This window comes from Mchenga conophoros, linkage group LG5, assembly GCF_057382185.1.
Source record: "Mchenga conophoros isolate Kocher_MC1m ecotype Shallow Benthic linkage group LG5, M_conophoros_male_GT1.1, whole genome shotgun sequence".
Taxonomy (NCBI): Eukaryota; Metazoa; Chordata; class Actinopteri; order Cichliformes; family Cichlidae; genus Mchenga; species Mchenga conophoros.
The window spans coordinates 23,739,395-23,754,059 of NC_140530.1; the positions used below are offsets into that span (position 1 = coordinate 23,739,395).

The window sequence follows — 14,665 nt, forward strand, 5'->3', positions numbered from 1 at the left end:
GAAAATACTTGTGTCACTGAAGCCAAAGACTCAACTTCACAGCCGCTAGCAAAGCAAATGTTTGTCTCACTTCTTTGAGGGTCTGGGATAAAACAGGAGGGGGAGGGGGGTGGCGGTTTTAATGTTCAGAACGCTGAAAGTGAAGAATACAGCTCCTTTGTCATCACATAGCGGATTTTCATCAAATCAATCACAAGAACCTTGTTTCAACATCCTTAAGGCTACAGCTCTCCTACTGTAGCTAGCTGATTCATCTGGTGCACCTGGACGAACCTACCTTCTTCTACCTGTGTATGTGTGTCCGAGGATGTTTTTTAAGCATTTTTTTAGCAGTGCCTAGCTGAGCAAATGCTGTGGCATCCCACATGCCTTCCCACACCCACTACAAATAGACAGCGAAGGTGCTACATTCGTGGCCTCGGTGCAGATCCCCGAGGCTGAGGAGTATGTTCTGTGTTGGTGGGCATGTCACAGGGTCCATATGAAATAACAAAGGCCTAAAAATACAGTAATCTACCTGTGTGTGTGTGTGTGTGTGTGTGTGTGTGTGTGTGTGTGTGTGTGTGTGTGTGTTACTGTTTCTGTACAGATTCACTTCCCATTTCCTTCTTTTTGAGCTGTGTTATCACTTCTTACTGCTCTTTATTGTCACCCATTGTCTTTCTTTTTTCCTTCCTTCCTTCCTTCCCATTCACTCCTCATGCTGTAATAGTACTAGTAGTAAAATCTGCCACAGCATATCTTAAATGCATGCATATTGTATTTTTTTGAAAAATACTATGTATATTAGATTTTTGACTCAAATAGAATTAAAAGTTTATATAATAAAAGCTACTTTTGGGTCTTACCTTGTCACAAGGGGCATCGCAGCAGGTAGCTCTGCGTAGTTGATTTGGTAGATTTTTACATGTGGATGCGCTTCCTGTTGTGACCGCAAATGGTTTTGTTTCCTCCTAGGATCGAACCGGGGATCTTCTGCTTGTTAGGCAAATGTGGAAATTGCTTCAACACCAGTAGTACTACAATGTGAAGTGTTATTGTGTTCTGATATTTGTTTTATATAGGGTTAAGCAACATCAGTAGAGCCAGTTTTGAGCAATTTTTGACCAGAAAAAAAATTATTTCACATTTCAGCCTTAGGATGGAGGTGACACGGTCTGTTTAACTACAGCTAGTTTACAATGTTCTGTTTTTTTCCATTTAGAATATTAAAAAACAATGAAAATAGTTTGCCTTTTTATGTTATGTTTACTACAAAAAAGAACAACTGTAACGTGGAGGAAGAAAATCAATAGGGTCACTAAAATTGGCACGTACAGGCCTACTTTGAAACAGATATAAAGCTATGCAGGTCACTATCAGTCTTGCCTGCGTTTGTGAAAATTAATCAAATTAAAAGTAGCCAAGCAAGTGCAATCTGTACTTGATAATAAATGAAACAGTTATTATCCTAATAGCTTTAAAATAGTAAAAGTGAGGGGTGGGCAGTGTTAATTTAATTTTGGCAAAAGTCTGATTACACATCAAGAATACCAGGAAGCATTGGCAGTGAATGCACTGTTCTTTATTTCTGTTTTACTCCATATTTTTTCTTTTTTTTGAACATGAACTCCATACTTAAGGCAAGTTGCAGCATTTCTATGCTTGCTAAACACTGCCACTGAGGTTCAGAAAATATGATGAAACATTACAAAAAAAAGTCAGTCTATAGGCTACATGTTTTTACAGTTGGAGAATGTAAATAATTATTTGAAGTAATGATAGAAAAAATGGAGGGTGCTAAAAAAAAAAAAGTAAACCATTGTTCATTGACATATTCACTATTTGTTTTTTTGTTTTTTAAATGGATGTCACAGGGAGCCAGTGGAGGTGGTGGAGAAAAAAACCACATGTGGCTCCAGAGCAGCAGGTTACACACCCTTTATGTAACACAATGGTATTTATTGCAGCGATAAACTGGGTTTAGGTTAATTATCAATAAACATGCCGATTAGTTTTGTTTGTTTTCTTTCACTACGTGTTTGCAAATGATGAGAATGCTCATTAAATTATATTAAAAAAGTTTATATTAAAAATAAAAAGAGTCAGGTTACCATATATTTTGCAATGCTACCAACCACATTTGAGAAATCTTCCTTTTTATCATTAAAAACATTTATTTTTTCAATATTTGTTTTTTTATTGGTTGCAAATAATTTCAGTACTCATTTTGTCCTCTTTGTTGGAAACTCAGGTTCTAATATGCTTTGCAATTGTTGATGAATTTTCTATTATTTTATTTTATTTTTTTAAATATCATGTATTTTTTTAATTCATTTTCATTTTCAGCAGAATTGGAGTTTTTTATTTTGCCAGTCATTTTACTGACGTGGTATTGAGTGCAGACATCAGGATTGTGGTCACGTAGCAAATGCTTGAAGAAAGAAATGCTTTATTGTTCAGATCCACATTGAATATTATATACATGGTTATTAAATTGTGCCGTTTTGCTACTGTCTAATATGACATTGGCCCTTCTTTTCAGCAAAAGCTCTGGTTAATTCAGCTGTACACCAACCTGTGCTCAGCTATACAGGGAGTGCAGAATTATTAGGCAAGTTGTATTTTTGAGGAATAATTTTATTATTGAACACCAACCATGTTCTCAATGAACCCAAAAAAACTCATTAATATCAAAGCTGAATGTTTTTGGAAGTAGTTTTTAGTTTGTTTTTAGTTTTAGCTATTTTAGGGGGATATCTGTGTGTGCAGGTGACTATTACTGTGCATAATTATTAGGCAACTTAACAAAAAACAAATATATACCCATTTCAATCATTTATTTTTACCAGTGAAACCAATATAACATCTCCACATTCACAAATATACATTTCTGACATTCAAAAACAAAACAAAATCAAATCAGTGACCAATATAGCCACCTTTCTTTGCAAGGACACTCAAAAGCCTGCCATCCATGGATTCTGTCAGTGTTTTGATCTGTTCACCATCAACATTGCGTGCAGCAGCAACCACAGCCTCCCAGACACTGTTCAGAGAGGTGTACTGTTTTCCCTCCTTGTAAATCTCACATTTGATGATGGACCACAGGTTCTCAATGCCAGCCACGCTGTGGAGTACTTGGACGCGTGTGATGGAGCATTGTCCTGCATGAAAAGCATGTTTTTCTTGAAGGATGCAGACTTCTTCCTGTACCACTGCTTGAAGGTGTCTTCCAGAAACTGGCAGTAGGACTGGGAGTTGAGCTTGACTCCATCCTCAACCCGAAAAGGCCCCACAAGCTCATCTTTGATGATACCAGCCCAAACAAGTACTCCACCTCCACCTTGCTGGCGTCTGAGTCGGACTGGAGCTCTCTGCCCTTTACCAATCCAGCCACGGGCCCATCCATCTGGCCCATCAAGACTCACTCTCATTTCATCAGTCCATAAAACCTTAGAAAAATCAGTCTTGAGATATTTCTTGGCCCAGTCTTGACGTTTCAGCGTGTGTGTCTTGTTCAGTGGTGGTCGTCTTTCAGCCTTTCTTACCTTGGCCATGTCTCTGAGTATTGCACACCTTGTGCTTTTGGGCACTCCAGTGATGTTGCAGCTCTGAAATATGGCCAAACTGGTGGCAAGTGGCATCTTGGCAGCTGCACGCTTGACTTTTCTCAGTTCATGGGCAGTTATTTGGCGCCTTGGTTTTTCCACACGCTTTTTGCGACCCTGTTGACTATTTTGAATGAAACGCTTGATTGTTCGATGATCACGCTTCAGAAGCTTTGCACTTTTGAGACTGCTGCATCCCTCTGCAAGATATCTCACTATTTTTGACTTTTCTGAGCCTGTCAAGTCCTTCTTTTGACCCATTTTGCCAAAGGAAAGGACGTTGCCTAATAATTATGCACACCTGATATAGGGTGTTGATGTCATTAGACCACACCCCTTCTCATTACAGAGATGCACATCACCTAATATGCTTAATTGGTAGTAGGCTTTCGAGCCTATACAGCTTGGAGTAAGACAACATGCATGAAGAGGATGATGTGGACAAAATACTCATTTGCCTAATAATTCTGCACTCCCTGTATGGTCTATCTTTAAGTCTCTTCTTTCCATTTGTTTTACTCACTCATCCACTCAATAACCAGCTATTTCCCTCCCTCTTACAATTCATTCACCCACGAGATCGTATTTCTCTATTTCTGAACAGATCTGAAGCATCCATCTCAGCAATAGCTCAAGTCTTTTGTATTGGTTCGTCATTCAGACTTGGTAACAGGTCAGTCAGAGGTTGAGGTCCCATCTTTTTAGCGATAGTATTTGCAAGGGTGTTTGCTTTAGTTTGTCTGATTTGTCGTTCTCCTCTCCCTCTTCTGTACAGATGCTTCATACAAGATATTAAATGTGGCAATAGGCCTGAATAGTATTTTTAAATGGCTATTTTTTTTCCTACTCTAAAAGCCCTGTGGTACATTCTGTCTTCTTTTTCATTGTTAATGTGAAAAGACATGTTGATTTCATACAAAATGGGATAAACTTAAAACTGGAAGGATGCTGGGAATGCGTAGGCAGTGTCACCTGAACTAACCTCTCCTTACATTCAGCTTGAAACTGCCTGCTTTTACGTTTTCTCTGAAGACCTGCTCTTTTGTAAAAATGTAAATTGAACTCTGGAATGATTTTTTTATTGGGAATGTTTGCCTTTATGAGCAGCCACTGTGATGAAGGTCACTGTAATGTTTAACCACTGGCTCCTGACAACGTTTACCCCCGCTTATTTTCCCACAAACTGCAATGCTACAGAGAACACTTTGATCACAAAGGCAGCAAATCCAGCAGCATTTAAGTTTCTCTCCGATGGAGTTTAATCGAAACACTTTAAGAGCACCTCCAGGTCATCTCAGCTCTCACTTGGTCTCTGGAATGCTTCGGATAAACTTAGAAATGGGCTAATATGTCTTTGTTGTTAGTTGTGGGAAACAGAAGAATGGGCAGAGTGTTGGTTGGTTAGAGCCCACATACAATTCATTTTTCCCTTTTTTTTCCTCCCCCCTCCACTTTTGTTTTTTGTCTAAAAGCTCAAGTTATAGAAAGATGGTTTGAAACTAGTAAGGCCCATACAGTGGCATTGATTTATTGATGCTAGAGCACAGTGTGACTCTTCCTCTCCCTCTGTGTTCGTTCCTGTGTCATAACTGGTATGTGTGCATACGCATGTCTGTCCCAGCATGCCGAGTCCACTCCCTTGGGTCCCTGACCATGTGCGCGGGGTGGCTCCTCCTCCCCAGCTGTGAGGAGCAGGGCTCTGACATGGTCTGTCCCTTTAGCTCACTTTGAACGTTTGACATGCCGAGCGCAGAGGTCAGCCTGACCTACTTTCCCCTGGCGGTCCTTTCTGCTGAGCTGCAGCGCTCCTCAGCAGGGGGGACAGCGAGGGCGGCGCTGCTTACGCCTCCACTGCTGTCCTGGTGTGTTAAATCACCGCCATTTGTTAGGAGACACGTTCCTGTGTGTGTGTTGGGTTTTTGTTTTGTTTTTTTCTTTCTTTCTTAGGTGTGTAGGAGGCATCCCACATGCATGGACACACACACAGACACAGGTTTGTACTGAGGTTGGATATGAAGTGCTCTGTGGGGGCTGCAGGTAGATGCTGGGCAGCACTTGGGCAGGACCCCTGCAGTGAGCTCTGTCTGACTCACTTTGTGTACAACTGTTAACACCCTCTGACCTCTTCCACCTACTTTATTTCCCTCTGCTGTTGAGCCACTTATGTCTTCATACCAACTTATAGCCCACTGTCTAAAAGTAAAGACCTGCAGCTCAAACAGTGACATACTGTTTATATAGTTAGTGGTAATTGGCAGTAATTTTTCATCAGCCTGTTGTTGTCTTCCTCCCCACTCTCTCTTCCCATTAGCAAAGAAGCTATGATCTATCAAATACAGTGACTTTTGTCTTTTCTGTGTTTTTTGTTTAGCTTTTTCTTCTTGTGCTGTTGTAATATTATAACATCCCCCCTTTTGTTCCGATACCCCCTCACCTGCGTATGACCCGCAGCCTGGTGGTTTCTGCTTTAGACAAATGTGTCTAAAGCAGTTCATTAAAAATTAAACTTCTGATGTAACAGCAGGCTTTGAACACTTGACTGTATCAATGATTTAGGCCCAGTAGAAGGTCCTTAATGGATAAAGCCAACTTTCTGTGCGAGTCAGACTGCTTCTGGCTCCTTGGCATCAAAGTGACACACGCAAAAACAGAAGCTGTGAAGGAAAAATGGTTTTAGGTACTTAAGGGTGTATGGCGTTGTAGAGCTTGCATCACACACGTCCCGGCTCACACTCTCCCCTGTTGGACATGTCTCTGGGTTTTAAAGTGGCATGGGCTGGCTAAGTGGGGAACTTCTTATGTGTTTGTCACCATCCACTATGCATGCGCATTGTTTTATTCATCCTGGCCAAAGTCAAAATATGAAAAGGCAAGCGACAAATTGCAACCAAAAGGGCAAGGCCTTTTATAACGGTGCTGTTGCTTAGAGGCTGTGCAGACAAGCTGGGCTGCGATGAGCACCTGAGAGGAAAAACAGTCATTCAGTAAAACCTCTGCTGGCCGTCAGGCTGCTCTCACTACTGCTCAGCGTACGTGGCAAGTTGGTCAAGTCTATGTGACTTTTTAGATCTGATTCTTAAGATTAGTTTTTCAAGCATCATATCAGTGCACGTTTGTGTAGCATGCAACTGGATTTCACTCAGACCACATAATGGGTCTGATCACAGTGAAACCCTGAATGCTTCTGCAAGTAGTTTTGAAAACCTGATAATGGCGTGACCACAAGATGCTGCGGTTTGAGAGGTTTTCATTAATTTATTCTGGTGTGTGAGAGCAGAACAGAATGGTTGTCTTTTGTTTCCTGTAGTAAAAATGTTGTAAATTTAAGTTTTTGGCATGGAGTGATTTTAATAAACCATAAATTTGTCAAATATTCTGATTCCATTGTATACAGTTCATGATTTCTGTTTTATATGTTTCTGCAGTGAGTGTTTTTGGGTTCTGAGGTTCATGATTTAGATGGTTATTTTTTGTGTGCCTGTTTTGGGAGGGAGAACACAGTTTTTACACTTGATAGTCTCTTGTTTCGAATTTTTCAGTCAACAGTGTTGCGTGCAAGTGTGGGACAGCCTTCCTGTGAATGATGTGTGTCTCTTATTACCATTGTGTTCTGTACTGTTGCTTTTTGTCTCAAGAGTTTCAGTTTTCCTTCAGGTATTTGGGTGATACTCCACCCTCACTCATATTTCACACACTGTCCTATAGGATTGCTCTTCTCTTCGCAAAGATGAACACCATCTTGAATTTGTCTCAGCTGTATTGAACCGAAAGACAATATGTGTCAGAATAGCTTCAGTGCAATCGTATTTTCTCCTGACCATCCTCATGCTCCGTTTGTTACAGTCAAATACTGTCAGTGAGACTTTTTCTTCCCCGTTTTTAGAAAAAGCAGTATGGGTACACGAAGCAGTCTTTTGGCCATATTTTAGTGAATCCAGGACTGCTTGGAATACGCTGTATGACCAGAGGTGGAGCAGAGAAGAGGATCATAATACTGTTGTGTTAAGAGAGTACCCTGCACATTTGTCCAATGAGATTTATTGTAAATACAGAAGATTTGTATGTCCTCATAAATTTGAAGTGCAGTGTGTAGTGCTACAGCACAAGCACTTAAAAAAAAGAAAGAAAGAAAAGAAAGAAGTCATAACTTTAAGTGTCAAGATGTAATCTGGAAAGTTCTCATTTAGCCTGTGGCACAGTAAGGGCTTTGACTCTGCTGTCCCGACTTAAGTGGGAAATTTATTCCTCCAGTGTAGGGTCAGAAAAGTGTTGAGCCTTGACTATGACTAGGGGATGTTTAACCACAGGGTCCTTGGCATATTGGACCAGCCAGTGGTGCAAAGGGAGCAGAGCTCAGCTCAGAGTTTACAGTGTGACCATGGCTCAGAGTCGTAAAGGAGCTTTTCTTGGCCTAAGGGCCAGGTCCGGACATCGCCTGTGGATGACACAAGGGCAGAATTATTTTCACTCCACTGACAGTTTCCCATGTATATTTTATTTTGGAGGAAACAAAAAAAAAAAAAAAAGCATTAATCTTCTCCTGAATTGTACGGGCATTTCAGGATTATTTAACGAGCAGGATTGGCAGCATTACGACCAGCCTGCCATTATCATCCCTCCTGTGGTATAATTGCCTTTGGTGTTGAACAAGCAGCTCCTATCTTTTGCATTTAGGGGTCTTTCACTCTCTCTCTGCCTGTGCCCCCTCTCAGCTTATCTCCTGCATCCACTAAACTCATCAGAGAATCCTACAGCTTTTTAGTGTGACCATCTGTCAATACCACTCCATAAAGTGGAGTGGAGCAACGTGTGCATCCATTGGCTCTTATAAGCCCTCAGCTGGTTTGGCTCCAGCTGGATGTGAGGGCCTTACTGCTGGTGGTTAACCCAGGCCTGGAGCATCGCTCTCTAGCCCTTGTGGCTACTTCAGCCCACCTCGCCTCCCCTATCAGGCAGCTGGATGAACCTCCCTCTTCACCACTGTGGAGTAGCTTGTAACACTGTAATGAGTTAACTTTCAGAATGATCTACATAATTTATTTCCTGCCCCCACAGGAGCCCGCTGAAGCATTAATTAATATCAGGCACCGCTATCAGCAACCATCCCAGTGTGGGATTCCTTCTGGCTCCTATTTTTGGCGCCGGTGGAATTTGATATGTTGTGCAACCATAATGCAGTTTGTTGGACAGTGATGAAAGATAGTATGTCCTGGTGGTATTGTACATAAATTTGATCTCCTGCACATGAATCCAGACATGGTTGTGAGCCAGATCTAATGGCTTTGAAACAGCAGCAGGAGCGGTGACTAAACCTAAATGGTTCATAACAAGTTGCTTTTTGCCGCTACAAGTGATATTGCTCACATTTAGATATTTCAGACTTGTTAATGTGATCTGATTTCTATTTGTATTTTTTATTTCTTTATTTTTGATATGTTAACTCACCTCACATTTTTTCTCTCTCTCTGCTTCCCCCCACAGAACTCAATACGGCACAATCTGTCATTGAACAAGTGTTTTCTCAAAGTGCCTCGCTCCAAAGATGACCCAGGAAAGGTGAGACTTAAAAACATCAACTGGTAATTGCAGACACCTATGGTTGCATGTAATTGCAAGCCAAATAAATGCAATATTTAAAATTTTAAGCAAGTACCCTAAGTTCGCAGAACTCACTATTACAGCATTTTTCTGTTGTGTATCGTGCTATCTCTGGCAGAAAAATATTACCTTTGAATTCCTGCCAGGACTCTTGACAGTCTGGAAATGCATGGAATGCTCGTAATCTATTATGAACCTCCCACCCCCACATAACTGCATTTCAAATATAAGGGGAGGCTAGTTTTTTCTTTTCTTTTTTTTCCTACTTCTTTTTTTATGTGCTGGCACAGACAACAGATGTGGGTGAGGAGAAGAAGCCAGACTGGTAGAGATGGGGCCATAACAGGGTACAAGTTAGGTCATTCCCAGAATCTGCCATCCATCAAGTATTTACTCCAAGTGAAGCTGAACCTACTGAGAGAAAAAACAAGAACTAAATCAGGCCTCTGCCTTTCACTTTTGTTTTCTGCAAGATTTATTCCAGGTTAATCTGACATTTTATTCATAAAAGGACCACCCGCACTTTCAGCTTCGTTCTCTTCACAATCTATCTCTCGCAACATCAACCTGATATGAAGCAATTGCTGATAAACTTTGTTGTTCATGAATAGCGAGCCTTTAGGCCAAAATGTATGTGATGGTGAGCATAGGTGTAGCCATATGTGGTATAACCTAGATCATCCTGGAAATGTCAGAGCGTGCGGTACATATGCTTAAAGAACCACACAAATAATTACACACACACACACACACACACACACACACACACACGCACATGAAGAGCTACGCCTAGCTGTGTAGAGGATGGGGACTGAATGCTAATTTCATGTTTTGCTGTAATCCTCTGATATTGACACTCCTGGGAGCTGCTCCACTAAATACAAAATAATCTATTGCTGTATGGATCCCATTCCAAATGCATGGCCAACATGCTCGCATCCTTAATGTTTAATTTGGAATTTTCCTCACTCCCTTCCCCCCGAAGACAACTTCAAAGGGGCGCTAGCCGCTCTTGATATGTTGCATCAATATTGTAATGTGGCAGGAATATGAGAACTGCTGGTTGGATGAGATAGGAGAGTCATGTCGCTCTGTGTCTGTCTCTGAGATGGTGTAAGAGATGACAGTTGTTGTTGTTGTACATGTGCACACACATGCGCGCGCACATACACACACACTGTGTCTACCTCAGAGGTAGAAATGTAGCCTGTGAAGGCTGCTGTTAGTAGTCTTCCTTTTAATTGGTCTTATGTCTCGGCCTGGAGTTGCAAGGATCGCCGTTGTACTTTCTTTGTTTGTCTTTCCTGTATGAAAGGGGAAGCAGGTGACATAATTTATGGTGATGTATGAAAATAAGCTGCGTCATTGAGGGGAAGAGAACAGGTAGTGTACCTGTGTTATCAGGATCTTGAAAAAAATCTTTACAGCTGCCTTTGTTTTATTGCTGCAGAAATAGTGTGGCTTTCCTCTGTTGTTGCCCCAGACTCCAAGGATACACTTCACTTGGCATTGCTACATTTTTCCTTTTACTTTCTTTCTTTCTTTCTTTCTTTCTTTCTTTCTTTCTTTCTTTCTTTCTTTCTTTCTTTCTTTCTTTCTTTCTTTCTTTCTTTCTTTCTTTCTTTCTTTCTTTCTTTCTTTCTTTCTTTCTTTCTTTCTTTCTTTCTTTCTTTTTGTGCTGTATATTTGTGAATAATTTAATGACTCTTTATATACTTTTTTCTTTTTTGCTGCCAAGTCTCTGGGGGTGGGTGTTGGAAAATGCAAAAACTCCCCTCCCATGAGGGTTAACTTAAAGTGTTGTTCCCCCCCTAATTAAGAGAAACACCACAGAGCTTGGCTTTCTTTGTGTGACACTTAATTTTGAAACATCTGTACCTGCCCATTTCAGCTCTCAGAAAGAGAGCAGTTACGTTTAGAGACTCTCTCATCTTTGCATATAACAAGGGTTTTGTTTTTTTTTGTTTTTAAAGCAGCCTGTATCTTGTGCTGATTGTGCTGTGAATCCCCCCCAGGAAAATACTAATTGACCCCAAAGCCTCACACTCATATGAAGAGTTATAATTTTAACCCCTGATGAATATAGACCAAGCCTGGATTTTTATTTTAACAGTCGCAGCAGCGATTTATGCAAAAATGGCAGATTTGCTAAATTTAACAAGAGCAGGCTATTGTGTATGCTGCATTATTGTATAGATACTTGAAATACAGTTGTTCCATGGCCTCTCCTGTTGTTTAGAGAATTTCTTATAGAAATATCAATTATTCTCTCTGCTAAGGAAGTAATTTTAAAGGTCCTGATCTCACTTTCTCTTGACAATTGAGATTTTATCGGGGGTCATATGAAATATTAAAAACAAATTCAGAACTCGCAGGGCCTTAGGGTAAAAATCTCATTTTTAACAACTGCAAGCAGCGTTGCTGTTGGCTTCGAGGAGGCACACCATTGAAAAATAAATTAAATGGGGCGAATGCAAAGATAAATAATGCAGCCTGGTTGTGGAATTACGAGCTGCAGCCCCAGAGCCAGCCCCAACTGTTCTCTCCTCGATTAGCCTTTTGTAGACCTTAGAAGAAAGCAACACGGCAGGGCTAGCGCTGCCTCCATTCCCGGGCTGAGGCAGGATCCTTCATCCTTGGCAGCAGCGCTCTGACTTCACTACCTGAGGCTGAGGAAGTACAGCTTCAGGAAAGGCTTAGCATTTCACCACCACCAGCTGCCCTCACCAGCCTCTCATTGAGGAGCAGCCTCAGAGGAGGAAAAGCCAAGGCTTTCTTGCTAACAAAGCCCACCCACACACCACTCAAACTCTTAACACATAGCTATCAACTCAAATAAAGGCTCGGGCTGATAGGACAGATTTTAACAGAGCGTATGAGGCCCAAGAGTTCTGAATATGCAGGTATATTTCAGTGCCAAAAATGTTTGTGATATCAGAGTGGAAATGTCTTAATCCTGATTTGTTTTTTCTTTCGTTTGTTTGTTTTCCTTTTTTCCCATTTTTAATTTGACTTTTTTCTTGACTTTAATGGATATTTGACATTTAAGAGGCGGGTTGTAAAGATGGGAATGACATGAAATTCTGGGGTGATGTGTGACAAGAGTCCCAAGCCATACTCAAACCATCAAAGTTGCGTGCTCTGTAACCATTCAGCAATGAATGCAGGGGAATTTCTGGGGTATCATGTGAGAAAGCAGTCTGTTTTATCATCTCACAGGCTTTTCTTCTGTCTGCAGGGCTCTTACTGGGCCATCGACACCAACCCAAAAGAGGATGCTTTGCCTACACGGCCAAAGAAGAGGCCGCGGTCTGGAGAGCGGGTGAGTCTGATAAGAGAAACTTAACATTCTCTGCAAGAATATGCATTTATTTAGATAGATAGATAGACACACACACCCTTCTCCTCCTTCATTCTTGTTAAAGCGTTAATATCTGTGTGGTTCAGTATATTTTTTTTGTGTCTTTACCTTGCATCTGCCTCAGTGTTGTTTTCCTTTTGCCCTTCTTTCTCTCCCACTTTCCCTTCACTCTTTCTCTAGCACTTGCAGACATACACACACACACACACACACACACACACACACACACACACACTCAGACTCAGTAGGAGTTCATATCCAGACTTTATGTAACTACCTCTTCATGCTGCTTCGCTAGCCTGTCATGAAGTGGGCTCCTTATTAATAAACTATGCCTCAGGCAACCATTACATACATTACATTTTGCACTCACTTTTTTTAACAAACATCAATTAATGCAGAGCTGTGTGCAGCGGCTATTCTGAATGGGAGCTTTTGTCTTTAATTATGCATGAGCTTCATCCGCCCGTTAACGTACGGCTGTACAGGTTTTTACTGAGCTGCTCAGATTGACCTGGCCCTTGGGCATCCCAACACAGGGGGCTCTCGTCTCTTCCTTCTCCACAATGTGGCTGACCAGAGGCTACGATGAAGAGAAATTCCCCAAGCTGGCGAGGGAGACTCATATATATACACACACACACACACACACACACACACACTGTTGTCTCTACCAGACACAAACACATAGACTCCATTAATCTTAAAATGCTGTTTATGTAGTTGCCTCACGGCATCCAAATACTATCAGATTCATTCAACAAACTGTGGTATTGCAGGTGTGTGATCTTAGATACACAAAGCGTGCCTTGTTTTTAGTGTTTTTAGTACCTTTGTTTTTTGAGTGTGACACAAAAGCACGCACAAAGCGAAGAGGACTCTGTTTTCTGTAGGACACGTTTACTGCCCCCCTCCTCCCCCACCCCCCCAGACCCTGCCTGTCTACAAAGGCTTCCTTGAAGGGTCTCACACAGTGAAATTGAGAGTTTGTGAAATCTCATTTATGTTTAGCATGAATTTGTAGCCATTCCTCTTACAGTAAGCAGTTTTGGGAGACAGCCACAGTAGAGTTATCTCTCACAACAGTGTACCTATACTGCAAGACAAGGGGGTTGCACGTGTGCATCAATATGGTATGTGTTTGGGTGGGAGGTGACTGTGGGGTTTGGGGTTTCAGACCTATTTTCTTTTTAGTTTTTTAGTTTTTTTAAAGTCCTAAATCAAGTTGTGTCTCTGATGTATCATAGAAGCAGCTCTGTTTGTTTTTTTGTTTTCAGATCTTGCAGATGGATATGAATGTGATAGCAGCATGAAATTTGTTACCAGCTTTAATACAGGTTGCTCCTGCAGTAGTGGGATCTCGTGTGTTTAATAATTGGATTACGTTGACTTCTTTTTTGTTCTGCCTCCACTCCCTGCCCCCAACCCCCACAGGCTTCCACGCCGTACAGCCTAGAGTCAGAGTCTTTGGGGATGGAGTGTATGATCTCTGGAAGTGCCTCTCCAACGCTGGCAATCAACACTGTGACTAACAAGGTACTACAGCCAGCAATCCAGCCTCCAGCTCCAACACACACCTGGCTACACGGCTGCACCCTGACCCCACCCACTTCTCCAACCACCTACAGCACTATTCCCCACAGAGACAGGAGCACTTTTGTGAAGGGGAGATGCAGGCGCGCACACACACACTTTCACACGAGCATATGCTCATGTGCCTAAAGCTTCTCTTCATCACAACCCACACCAAAATACACAACTATGTGCCCTGCTGTACCTTTTTCCTCTACAACAACAGGCAGCAGGCTCTTGTTATCTTTAGTGCGGAAATATGATGTTCACACTGGTGCTTGCCTTTGCAACCTGATAGACTTGCACACAGTCTTGTGCACATTTGGAAACAGAATACTCCACATGCTATTTGGGGTTTCTGTATTCACACCTGTAGTGCAGGTTGACGCCCGAAAAGTTGTTTTCTCACCGAGTGACCACTCTACAGGTGACCACCCCGGCTGCTGGCTCTGTCTGCTCTCCGTGGCTTTTCTTTTTCTTTTCTTTTCTTTTTCTTTTTTTTTTTTTTTTTTAAGCATCCGTGAAAACATGGAAACACTTGTAC

At 41.6% G+C, this 14,665-nt stretch overlaps 1 protein-coding gene across 3 annotated transcripts in view; it reads left to right on the forward strand.

Annotated features, from left to right (window-relative positions):
- Window positions 1-14,665, forward strand: part of foxj3 (forkhead box J3) — a 101,458-nt gene that overhangs the window by 68,486 nt on the left and 18,307 nt on the right. For all 3 annotated transcript variants that reach the window (XM_085274371.1, XM_085274373.1, XM_085274372.1), the window contains exons 3-5: window positions 9,072-9,146; window positions 12,427-12,510; window positions 13,984-14,085. In XM_085274371.1, coding sequence (XP_085130497.1) covers window positions 9,072-9,146; window positions 12,427-12,510; window positions 13,984-14,085 — 261 coding nt within the window. The remainder of the gene's footprint in view (window positions 1-9,071; window positions 9,147-12,426; window positions 12,511-13,983; window positions 14,086-14,665) is intronic.